At 43.6% G+C, this 13201-nt stretch overlaps 1 protein-coding gene across 2 annotated transcripts in view; it reads right to left on the minus strand.

Annotated features, from left to right (window-relative positions):
- Window positions 1-1217: 1217 nt before the first annotated feature.
- The window catches only part of LOC141107964 (oocyte zinc finger protein XlCOF7.1-like), a 33022-nt gene continuing 21038 nt past the window's right edge, over window positions 1218-13201 (minus strand). For both annotated transcript variants that reach the window (XM_073599070.1, XM_073599068.1), the window contains exons 5-7: window positions 8606-8716; window positions 6195-6293; window positions 1218-6093 (exon numbers count right to left, since the gene is read on the minus strand). In XM_073599070.1, the coding sequence (XP_073455171.1) occupies window positions 5366-6093; window positions 6195-6293; window positions 8606-8716 (938 nt within the window). In that variant the 3' untranslated portion in view covers window positions 1218-5365. The remainder of the gene's footprint in view (window positions 6094-6194; window positions 6294-8605; window positions 8717-13201) is intronic.

Raw genomic sequence — 13201 nt, forward strand, 5'->3', positions numbered from 1 at the left:
TAGTGACTTCACCGTCATCCAATCATGTGCAAGCAAAAATGCTGTTTTCCTTATTTTTCCTTGCATGTGATTGGGTAATCTTTGGAAAGTGAAACTTCACCTCATTTATTAAGCTCTGGAGTAAATGCCCTTGCAAAGTGCACAGTCTGTTTGCCTTTAGTAAATCTACCCCTTTGAGTCTTTTAGATCTACCTGGGAGTTCAGCTTCAGTCTTTTCCAGTATAGCACAAGAGAATTATCCTCAGCAAATGATAGTCTTCATAGAGGTCTGGGTATTCTGCCCTAATACCACCATTAGGGGTAGAAATCCAAAACATTTCAGGCTAAAAGTACACTATGTTATTGAAACACCAGAGCAGAACAGATTTGCTCAGTAGCAAACTATTTAGGACATATGGGCGAAAAAAATACTATTGCTTTATATCTAGACATAAATGGTTCAAATAATTCTTGTAGATACTATTGGTAAAATGCTACCATTATAATAAAATTAGGGATATCTAGATGTTTAAAACTGTAAAACTCAATGTCATAACAAATGCATGCATTAGCCAAGTCTCAGTTGGTATATTATTACAACTGCAGTTTTCCTATAATTATCAGCTGAATTTACACACCTGGTGTGTTAGCTTAGTGAATCGAATTTTATGTTACTTAAAACAGAATTGTGGGAAACAACGAAGTGCACAGTGAAACCATAAAGAGTGCGGTTTTTCCAGCACAGCCAGCTAGAATGTCATGGAGAAGGACCCACACATGGCATCTCCTGCGGCCATCTTCTTGGTTTGACATGTACTTTTATTCATCGTACGCTCGTTATTTGCACTTGGTACAAGTGCCGGACTTGTAAGTGTTTTAACATCATTTTAATAAACAATTACATAGCAGAGAGCACTATATTCTCTTCATTTGTCTTTACATACTGATATTGGCACTATCACAGAGGAACGGTTCTGCCTAGATCCATATTGGCTATAAGGATATTTTCAGCCCCCGATAGGGGGAGTGCTTGTTTGACCATCCTGTTGGTTCAGGGATCATATATGTAAGGTGAGCGGCCATATAGTGGCTTGAAAAAGTATTCATACCCCTTGAAATTTTCCACATTTTGTTATGTTAAAACCAAAAATATAAATGTATTTTATTGGGATTTTATGTGACAGACCAACACAAAGTGGCACATAATTGTGAAGTGAAAAGAAAATGATAAATGGTTTTTAAACTTTTTTACAAATAAACATCTGAAAAATATGGAGTGCATTTGTATTCAGCCCCCTTTACTCTGATACCCCTAACTAAAATCTAGTGGAACCAATTGCCTTCATAAATCACCTAATCAGTAAATAGAGTCCACCTGTGTATAATTTAATCTCAGTATAAATACAGCTTTTCTTTGAAGCCCTCAGGGGTTTGTTAGAGAGCCTTAGCGAACAAACAGCATCGTGAAGGCCAGGGAACACACCAGACAGGTCAGGGATAAAGCTGTGGAGAAAGCATGGTTAGATAATAAAAAAAATATCAAAAGCTTTGAACATCTCATGGAGCACTGTTCAATCCATAATCTGAAAATGGAAAGATAATGGCACAACTGCAAACCTACCAAGACATGGCCTTCCACCGAAACTGACAGACCGGGCAAGGAGAGCATTAATCAGAGAAACAGCCAAGAAGCCCATGGTAACTCTGGAGGAGCTGCAGAGATCCACAGCTCAGGTGGGAGAATCTGTCCACAGGACTATTAGTCATGTACTCCACAAATCTGGCCTTTATGGAAGAGTGGCAAGAAGAAAGCCATTGTTGAACGAAAGCCATAAGAAGTCCCTTTTGCAGTTTGCGAGAAGCCATGTGGGGGACACAGCAAACATGTGGAAGAAGGTGCTCTGGTCAGATGAGACCAAAATTGAACCTTTTGGTCTAAAAGCAAAACGCTATGTGTGGCAGAAAACTAACACATCACGGCAGCATCATGTTGTGGGGATGCTTTTTTCAGCAGGGACAGGGAAACTGGTCAGAGTTGATGGGAAGATGGATGGAGCCAAATACAGGGCAATCTTAGCAGAAAATCTGTAAGAATCTGCAAAAGTCTTGAGACTGGGGCGGAGGTTCATCTTCTAGCAGGACAACAGCCCTAAACATACAGCCAGAGGTACAATGGAATGGTTTAGATCAAAGCATATTCATGTGTTAGAATGGCCCAGGCAAAGTCCAGACCTAAATCCAATTGAGAATCTGTGACAAGACTTGAAAATTGCTGTTCACAGACGCTCTCCATCCAATCTGACAGAGCTTGGCCTATTTTGCAAAGAAGAATGGGCAAAAATGTCTCTCTAGATGTGCAAAGCTGGTACAGACATACCCAAAAAGACTTGCAGCTGTAATTGCAGGGAAAGGTGGTTCTACAAAGTATTAACTCAGGGGGGCTGAATACAAATGCACACCACACTTTTCACATATTTATTTGTAAAACATTTTAAAAACCATTTATGATTTTCTTTCCACTTCACAATTATGTGCCACTTTGTGTTGGTCTATCACATAAAGTCCCAATAAAATACATTTACGGTTTTGGTTGTAACATGACAAAATTTGGAAAATTTCAAGGGGTGTGAATACTTTTTCAAGGCACTGTATATATTCTATGGTGGAGGTTCTGTACGGAATATGACACCTGTATGTTTGCCTTGATGCACAGCTTCGAACCATCTGGGGTTCTCGCTTCCTATACCTATGAACTTTTATATATATTTATTTCCACATATGTATTTTGCAATTATATGAGTTTTATTGTTTTAGTTATATCTGTGCTGCACTATCCTACTGTAGAAGTCACCGCTTACAATAAGAAATACAGAGGTTACCTTCCTGTTGCAAGGTGACTCATGTTTCTCTTTTGTTGTAGCTTTATTTTGTATTTAAAATTAGTGCATATGTTTTGTTTATGACCCTCCAAAGTCTGGAGGTCTTAAATGGTGAGGAGCAGCCATTTGACTGTTGTAATAAATCTAGCATGTATAGTGACCTTCTGAAGGCGTTACATTATGTTGCATTTCTATTTGCACAACATTTCCAATAAAACTATTATGGGGAAAAAAAGAAATACAGAGGTGTTTTCTCTTCACTCCAGCCTACTGACTGCACAGTAAGACCCCTTTCACACTGAGCCACGGACGCGTTAGCGCTAAATCTTGTTTTAGCAGCGCTTTTCAGGCGCTAGCGGTGCGCTTTTAACCCCAAAGAAGGGGTTAAATGTGCCCGTGTTGCGGGGCTTCCGAATCGCTTTTCAGGCGCTTTGGGAGGTCTGCCCATTCATTTTAATGGGCAGGGCATTTTACGAGAGCTGTATACAGAGCTCCAAAACCGCCCCAAAGCTGCTGCTTGCAGGACTTTTCCCAACGTCCCACAAGCGCACAGCCCCATAGTGAAAAGTCACACTGAAATGAATGTGAGGCGGTTTTCAGGTGTTATTTAGAGGCTATTTCTAGCACTAAAATGCCTGAAAACCGCCTTAGTTTGAAAGGGGTCTACAATATCAGAAGTAAGTTGCTGAGGTCATCACTCTGATCTTTTCTTCTTTAGGCATGCTCAACATATTTGCATGCAACACACCTGATTCGCTGCCAATCTAATTTCTGCTGTTCGGGGAATATAAAAGGCTAATATTAGGTCAAATCCACATACACTAGTTGCAGTAGAAAAATAAATGTAATTTTTTTTTAACAAATACCTAGTTGCATTACTTATGGGGTTGATTTACTAAAACTGGAGAGTGCAAAGTGTGGTGCAGCTCTGCATAGAAACCAATCAGCTTCCATTTTTTTTGTCAAAACTTAATAGAACAAGGTGAAGATAGAAACTGATTGGCTACCATGCACCACTGCACCAGATTTTGCACTCTCCAGTTTTAGTAAATCCACCTCTATGTACCTTCTAAGCCTGGAGTTTAGCTTTACCAGCCCCACTTCAGACACTGCATTTAGGACAGTGTATACTATAAATCAGGACGTCTGGCCTTGTTTTGTGCCTCTAACAATGCAATGACCTATAATTCAATCAGGTAAATTTCTAGGCAGAAGCCAAATAAACAAATACAATAAACTGCCAGTATGTTTCTTAAAGTGAACAGTGCAAACTGTTAGGTGTAAAATGGACCTGTAAATAAAGTTATATTATACTTACCTTACCCCATCCTCCGCATTGCTGAGCGCAATGTAGTCCTCCTTCCAGGAAGATACTTGGGGAACGCAAAGCAGGTGCAATCCAGTGAGAAGACACTCCAGTCCATTGCTAGAGTAGTAACATTTTGGCTGCTCTATTTTACCCAGTATTTAGCTGGAAAAGTAGAAGATTGTCTTTGCCTAGGTGCCAGACGAAAGACAGGAGTGAGGTAAGTATAAACCCTAACTTTTTTGTTTACAGGTACATTTTACACCCACTAATAGTAGGGGGATTTGTAAATAGGGAGGGGGCCTGAACAGCAGAAGCAGAATTGCATTTTACTGTAAGGTACATTTTACATGTGGAATAGGAAGAACATGCAAACTGGGATGTCCTTGGGTGGGGGAGCCCAATACAGGACTTGGAGATTCAAAGTTGTGATGCTAATGACTAAGATGACATGTTAACTATATCATTCTAAAAAAGTGGCTTTGTGCTGCTCATGAAAAAGGAAATAACCTAAACTAGTTGCTTCAGTCTGGTTTGTATACACATACTTGATATTCACTGGTGAAAATCAAATTTCTGTCAAAAATGTCTTCGCTCATCACCAAGGATAGAAATCATTATGGAAGCCTTAATTGTAGGTTAGAAACTGCCTTGGGACTTACTACTAATATTACATTTTGGAAGAGACATCTATGATTTTTACAAACAGGTGTATTTAATTTGTTTCCAATTCTCTTCAACTGTCTACCTTCCACAGACTCTAAAGTGATCCGTGTTTGCTGTAAATCTCCAAAAAGAACTATGTTCTTGATTACTTCAGTGATTTCCGCATTGCTCCCTGGATAATAAGAAACTACAGCAGTCTACAGGTGGAACTCAGAACCACCTATGGTCTCATGCAGCTCTCTTGTGCCTCTGGATTGCAGAGGTTGCAGACATGACTCTCAGGTCATCGTTAGTATAGTAGGACATCTTCCCAAGACCACAATCTTTTCTTCTCCATCAATCAAATGTTTCTGTCAACACTTCCCACGCTGAAAAATGCTTAAGCTGCACCAGAAACTATTGTCTTCTGTGGTATGCATGACAGCAGCATATACTGCATTTCAGTATATGCTTCATCTATTTGTCGTTATGCAATCAGTGACTTGGAGACCAGTCTCCTCAATAACATTCCAGAGTAGAATAGGAAACACTACATTCATGTATGTGTTCTCTGATGTCTAAGCAGGTGAGATCTGTAATCAAACTGTTTGCCACACTGAATACACTTGTGAGGCTTTACCCCTGTGTGTTTACGCTGATGTACCAGAAGACGGGACCTATAGTTGAAGTCCTTCCCACACTCCTCGCATTTATGGGGCTTTTCTCCATTGTGAGTTCTTAGGTGTACTACAAGACGGGATCTGTACTCAAACTCTCTGCCACACTGGTGGCATCTATGAGGCCTCTCAACTGAATGCTTCTTCATATGCTCTGCAAGGAACGGCTCAGAGATGAAACATTTGCCACATTCTCCACATATAAAAGGTGTGGCTGGTTCTTGAGGTATGGTAAGACACGGTTTGTATGTCAAGTCATTGTCAAATTCATCAAGCTGGTCTTCATTGGGTATTGCTTCAAATTCAAAATGTTCTGCTTTGGAATGCAGGTCTTGCTTCCTACTTTTTCGTCTTATAAGATGCATATTGTCCCATGTTGTATTATTATCATGGAGAAAACTTTCAACCAAAGGGAATGGTTTATGCTCATGCTGATTATGCAAAGGATCAGGCGTAACATTAACAACATCGTAAGAATCATTAGGGAAGTTATTGATAAAGTTTTCCTCCTGGAAATCCTCAGTAATGTAAGTTCGTTCAACTGGAGCTTCATCGTGAACAAGCACAGAATGAGATTCCTCTACTGTTCTCACCAATACTGAATCGTCTGTGCAAAGAATAAATGGATTATTAGAAAACAACAGCTGCCATCGAAAAAGGTACTTCACTCATAGATTACCTTGAAGCATATTAAAGAACACTACCCACCTGTGACATCAATAACCGTCTCTGATTTATCCACCAAATGTCCACTATCATGCATCTCATCCACCTGTTCAATTCTAGCTGCGGAATCATTAATGTCACCTGCACAAAATTATCATCATTACTACCACATTTTCCAAATTTGTTCACAACTAGCCAGATCTAAGTAGGGTTTTTTAATTGATTAAAATAAGCTTATGTTGCATTAGCTGTTAAAATGTGTTCAGTCAAGTGTTTGTATACCTATGACTTTCCGGGTGTCCGCATTTTCACAGACTGATCAATGGGTGATCAATGTACAGATTCCTACATTTTGTTATTCTCAAGCAATAGCGGTTTGTTTGTGTCCATGTGCAATGTGAATAGAAGTGGCTTTATAATTATCAATCAGCTGCTGCTCTTGCAGTTTTCTAATGAGGAAAGTGGCAGGGTCTGCATCCCTTTAGAGGTGATCTCCCTTTAGAGGTGTTTTTGATTCTTTTGACATGTTGGTGTTATAAATAGTAAATACAGCTGGATAAAACAAAAACTATGTCCATCTTCATTTCAGGCTGCAAAGCGACAAAATGTGATTTTAAAGGGGGCGATTCTTTTCTATACTAACTGTACCCTTAAAAACAAGCATATGCACTACAAAATGCACCCAGCCTGGAAACAGCATAAGAATATGCTGCCAATCTACTTTAGCACAAGACAGACATTACCTAAAGTCCTGATGCCCAATACTTCAAATCAGGATGCAGCACAGCATGCTACACACTAAAAAGCTAATGCCTCCAGCTGGTTTAACACAAAGGTCTAAAACTAAGCCAAGGAGCTGAATCAATCAGCTCTTGTGCTTCCACTCTGGGACCATCTTTAAAGTGATTGTAAAGCCTCACTTTTTTTCCTATAAAAATAACAAACATGTCACACTTACCTGTTGTGTTGCAGTGGATTTGCACAGAACAGCCCGGATCCTCCTCTTCTCAAGTCCATCTTCTGTGCTCCTGACCCCTCCCTCCTGTTCAGTGCCCCCACAGAAAGCAGCTTGCTATGGGGGCGTCCAAGCAGAGTCACAGCTCCCTGTGCCCATTCAGACACGGAGCCCCGACCCAGCCCTGCCCCCTGTCTCCCCTGTTTGGCTAGCTGAATTTGATTGACAGCCGTGGGAGCCAATGGCACCGCTGCTGTATCTTAGCCAATCAGGAAGGAGAATCTCGAAAGGCTGTGACACCGTGAGACATCGCGAGACAAACAGGGACCACAGGTAAGCGTTAGGGGGGCTGCTGCACACAGAAGGCTTTTTTCTTAATGCATAGAATGCATTAAGATAAAAAGAAACTTCTGACTTTACAACCCCTTTAATAATGGTTGCCACCTGCTCCCAATACCGTGGTAACATGGTCATTGGTCACCCTCCTGTGTGAACTACAGGTAGCTATGCTTTCATTCAATCTACTGCAGCCAGTATCATAGCTCCCAACCGTCCCTGATTTCGAGGGACTGTCCCTGATTTAGAACAGAGTCCCTCTGTCCCTCTTTCCTCCTCATTTGTCCCTCATTTTGGTATGATCTATATAGTTGTATATAAAATGCACTTTTTATTTTTGACTAACAATTTTTTTTGTACAGGTAGAATCTTTTTTAAGGGGTGTGTGTCCTATGACTACATACTTTTGCTAATAGGTGTCCTGCATTCCCATCACAAAAAGTTTGGAGGTATGCAGTATCCCCTGCTACTTGAATTACTTTTGTTCTGGTCATTTAGCTACTGAGACTTATGCCGTCTACACATTGGCGGACTATTCGACCGGACTGGACAGACGGGGCGAATCTGTCGGACAATCCGACCGTGTTTGGGCTTCATCGGACCTGCAGCGGACTTTTTCGGTCGAAAATCAGACGGACTTTAGATATGGAACATGTTTCAAATCTTTCTGATGGACTCGAGTCCGCTCGTCTGTATGCTAGTCCGACGGACGAAAACCGACGCTAGGGCAGCTATTGGCTACTGACTATCAACTAACTTATTTTAGTCCGGTCGTACGTCATCACGTACGAATCCGTCGGACTTTGGTGTGATTGTAGGCAAGTCCGTTCGTTCGCAAGTCCGTCAAAAGTCAGTCGGAAACACCATCGGACCTATGATGGCGAAAAGTCCGCCCGTGTGTACACAGCATTAGACATCCTGTAACTGTAACTTTTGCTGCACAGTTTGACCTGTTACAGGAAGCTGCTGGCAGGATCAACAGGTGACAACATTATGTCATCATTATGTATAGGGACTCAGAAACACAAATATTGTACTAATTCTGGTGACAGACTGCATCATATAATTTTTTTTATTCTGCCTGTAGTTTAACTTTAGGTATATTGATCAATTTGCTACATACAATTAAAAAATATAAAAAAAAAGAAAAAAAGAAACTCACCAATAATAACTTCTGGTTCTATATCTAAAGGTTTACTGGCTTCTTCCTTTGTTTCTGTATCCTCCATTCCATCAGGTATTGACACACATTCTATTTCGTCCTCTTGAACATCTGCATATTACAGTTGAGATCAGATAAAAGCCTGATATCACTTGCATCATCTTTAGCGTTTCGCCATCAGCAAATATATGAAATAGGTTGTTCAGATTTTAGGATTACAAATAAAACTCTGAAGCCTGAATTAATGCAGCTCTGTAACAATTAGTGAATTTTTTTTTTTTTTTTTAATTTTTTTTATGCAACTAGTACGAGTACCTGAATTTGACATGATATCAGTCTATTGCAATTTTCTGTACAAGAGTGCTCAGTGTGGGAGAGCAAGGTGCAGCAATAGAAGGCATCTAGGCTGCATGCAAGTGTACCGACAAGAAATGCTGAGAGAAAAATCAGAGCAAAAGAATGACCTTATCGATCTCATTTACTGTTCAGCCAGCAGACTGCTGGTGGGGAGTTTACACCACTCTATTCCTTTACTGTAGCAGGAAAACTGGTGCCATCCACCTGGCTGTGATGCCTGGTAGGGTTGTGTAAGACTTAGGACTTCCTTATATGTACCGTATATACTTGAGTATAGGCTGACCCAAATATAAGCCGAGACACCTAATTTTACCACAAAAAACAAACGTATTGACTCGAGTATAATCCTAGGGTGGGAAAATGCAGCAGCTACTGGGTAAACCATGCCCATCTGCAGCCTCACTGTGCCCATTTGCAGCCGTACCTTTGATTACTAAACAGCGGGTGTCTCCCGCTGTGTTATGCAGTCTGTTTGGCAGCCGTCAATTGTAACAAAGCCCAATACAATACACCCCTAAAGAGGGAACAGACCCTCTAGACAGCAGCCTGCAAAACCTTGTGGCCAAAAGAAGCATCTGCAGATGCCAAAACATCTACTTTGTAAAACTTAGTGAAAATGTGCACCGACGACTAAGTGGCTGCCTTGCAAACCTGCGCCACTGATGCCTGATGATGGAAGGCCCAAGAAGCACTAAGCGACCGAGTAGAGTGTGCGCCGTTACAGGGAAAGGAGGAACCCAACCCTTAATAGAATAAGCCTGAGTCACCATCTGATCCATCTGGAAATGCTTGCAGGAGAAGTGGACAATCCCTTTCTTGGCCCGTCCATGATCACAAACAGTCTGAACTCCGAAAAGACTCTGTGGCTGCCAGATGCACCCGAATCACATCCAGGGCATGCAACGCAAATTCCTTGGGATGAGCAGGCCTTGGACACAAAGCAACATAATGTCTTCATTCAAATGGAAGTCAGAGACAACCTTAGGTAAGAACAGCGGGCATGGACGAAGAACCACCTTATCTTTGTGGACCACCAGTAGGGGGTACGACAAGGTAACTCTGCCAGTTCCGATACCCTGCGAGCAGAGGTAATCGACAATAAAAAAAGGCCATCTTCTGAGACAGCGTAAGCAGGGGAATCTCCCAAATATTTTCACATGGAGGTTTCTGGAGAACTGAAAGCAGGAAGTTCAAATCCCACGGCGGTGGAGGAGACCACACTGGCGGAGTCAGGTGTCCAACCCCTTGAATGAAAGTACGCACCAAGGAATGCGTGGCCAAGGGTTGCTAAAAGAAGACCTCCAAGGCAGACACCTGGCCCTTGATGGTACTCAAGGCCAACTTCTGCTCAACAGCTTGTTGAAGGAAGGTCAAAATCTGTGTCAGGGCTGGGCTCAGCCCTCCCTTCTCTGAGCTGGCCGCTCAACTGTCGGTTAATTGCCAGCTCCTATCTCTCCACGGTGACTCACCTGTTGATATCCTGCTCGTCAGTCCTGCTTATTTAAGCCGCCCGGCCCAGATGATCTCTGCCTTCGCCTGGTCAACATCACAGACAGTCTCTCCTGCATGCCTGTTAAGGACTTGCTTGGCTGACGTGCCTTCTGTCTCCAGATCCTGCTTGCTTTTCCACTACACTGGTCCCTGGCTTCCTGACTTTCTGGCTCGTCTGACTATCCATTCCGGTTACCAAACTTTGGCTATGTTTTGACTACGTTTGTTCTATTTACTTTTATTATTAAACAAGTGTGATTTAACTGTACTTCTGTCTTGGTCTGATTCAGGGTTTCTGCCACCGAGCCACCGAAAAGGAACGAGGGTGAACACTAATCAACTCACACCACAAGATGTACGCTTTCCATGTATGATGGTAAATCTTCCTAGAGATAGACTTACTAGCCTTCAGCGTAGTCGGAATCACCGACCCAGGCAAACCTCTATCCTTCAGCACCTGGCTTTCAACAGCCAGGCCATCAAGCCAGCTATTGTAAAGCAGGATGGAAGATTGGCCCTTGGGACAGCAGGTCCTCCCTGAGAGGCAGCCTCCAAGGGATGTCAGCGACCAAGCACACTAGGTCAGAGTACCAAGACCAGCGAGGCCAATCCGGGGCCACCAAAATGACCGGAATCCCTTCGGCCTCAATCCTGTGCAGTAGTCGTGGTAGAAGCTTGAGAGGAGGGAAAGCGACGATACTGGCTCCACGGGGCCACCAGAGCATCTGTGGTGTCCGCCAGAGGATCCCGAGACCTTGCCTCAAACCTCGGTACCTGCCTGTTGGACTGAGACATCAACATGTCCAGCTCAGGGGTGCCCCCACCACAGACATATCCGATGAAACATGTCCGGATGAAGGGCCCACTCCCTTTGGTCCAACACCTGCCGACAGATAGTCCGCCTGCCAATTTTCCACACCTGAAATGTGGATGGCAGAGAGTGCCGGAACAAGGCGTTCTACCCACCAGAGAATGCCAGTTACCTCCAGAGCCGCCGACACACTTTTTGTTCTGCCCTGGTGATTGACAAAAGCCACTACCATGGCATTGTGAGACTGAATCCGTACTGGAAGCCCCCGGAGCTGATCCGTCCAGTGTTCCAGGCACAGCCTGATCACCCGAAGTTCCAAGACATTGATCGGTAGACTGGATTTTTCTAGCATCCAATAACCTTGAGCAGAGCTCAGCCCCAGGATGCCTCCCCACCTGGACAGACTGGCATCTGTCGTGACCACTGTCCAATACAGGGGGAGAAAAGATTTGCCCTGCCGAAGAGTCGTCAAGCGAAGCCACCAGACCAGGGAACCCCTGGTTTCCCAGCTCAGCCAAATCTGATTGTCCAGAGACTTTGGACACTTGTCTCATTTCACTAGTATCTCCTTCTGGAGGGACCTCGTATGGAACTGTGCAAACGGGATTGCCTTGATTGTAGACACCATCAAGCCCAGCACTCGCATGCAAGTCCGGAGGGAGGACCTCCTGCGGGACAGCAACAGATGAATCGCAACTTCTAGAGTTTGTCCAGAGGAAGAAACACTTTGGCCAGAGCTGAATCCAGAGTCAGAACCAGATAATCCAATTTCCTGGACAGGATCAGGGCAGACTTCTGGCAGTTTAGAAGCCAACCAAACTCCTTCAAGGTCTGGACAGTGACCTCCACGTTGTCCATCAATGCAGATGAGGACTCGCAACAGGAGGTCGTCCAAGTAGCCCAACACAGCAATCCTCTGCTAACGTAGCAATGCCAGAACCAGGGCTAACACCTTTGTGAAGACCCGAAGAGCGGAGACGAGACCAAAGGGTAATGCCACGAACTGATAGTGCTCCTCTCTCAAAGCAAAGAGGAGGAAACACTGGTGTGGGGCACATATTGGAATGTGCAAGTAAGCATCTTTGATGTCGATGGAGGCTAGAAAATCCCCCTGATGTAGGGATCAAAGGGGGACCACACAAAGCAAAGGGGGGCCTTGGGGGGGAGGAGAACACGCAGGATCAACCATCCCGGGGGGTGCCCGCATTCACCCCCCACCGCATCCAGGGGGAGAGGGGGGATATCATACTCACGATACCACGGAACCAGGCGGGCACCACTCCAGACAGAACCCCTTACCACCGAAATGTAAGAAGAAATAAACGCTGTGACTCAGGCCAGGACCCAGTCGCATGCGACCTCGCGAGGCGTTTAACTCGCAGGTCAGCCCCCATCCAGTGGGGCTATGTCGCGGCCGACCCAGCTCGGATCTCTGGTCTACGCGTGCTCGCTGGCCAGACAGGGGGGACCACTGGATCTAGCTATCCAGCCTGTCGCCCAGCCCAGCAGTTGATTGTAGATCTCACAGAAAAAAGAACAGGAGAAAAAAATGCCATTTAAAAGGAAAAATTGCCAGAACCAAAGATCCTGGGAGGGAGCTAGGTCCTTACTAAACTGAAGGCCTATAGCAGAGAGGGGGATGTATACCAGCTAGGACTGCCCATAGGCAGTGTTTTTTCTGCCTAGTGTCCTACTCCTGTAGGGGGCGATATAACCCTATGGTTCTGATTATGGAGTGCTGTGTTCGTCAATGAATGAAAGAGAAATAACAAATTAAGGTTTTCAGGTTAGATACACATTGAGGCTCAATTTTCATTTCTGCCTGGAGCATACCTTGGTTATTTAGCTAGCAACATTGCAGAGAGTGAAAGCAAATTTTCTGCATTGACTTTTACACAAAGGAAAAATCTATAATATCATTCATTAATTTATTTGTG

This window comes from Aquarana catesbeiana, linkage group LG09, assembly GCF_042186555.1.
Source record: "Aquarana catesbeiana isolate 2022-GZ linkage group LG09, ASM4218655v1, whole genome shotgun sequence".
NCBI lineage: Eukaryota > Metazoa > Chordata > Amphibia > Anura > Ranidae > Aquarana > Aquarana catesbeiana.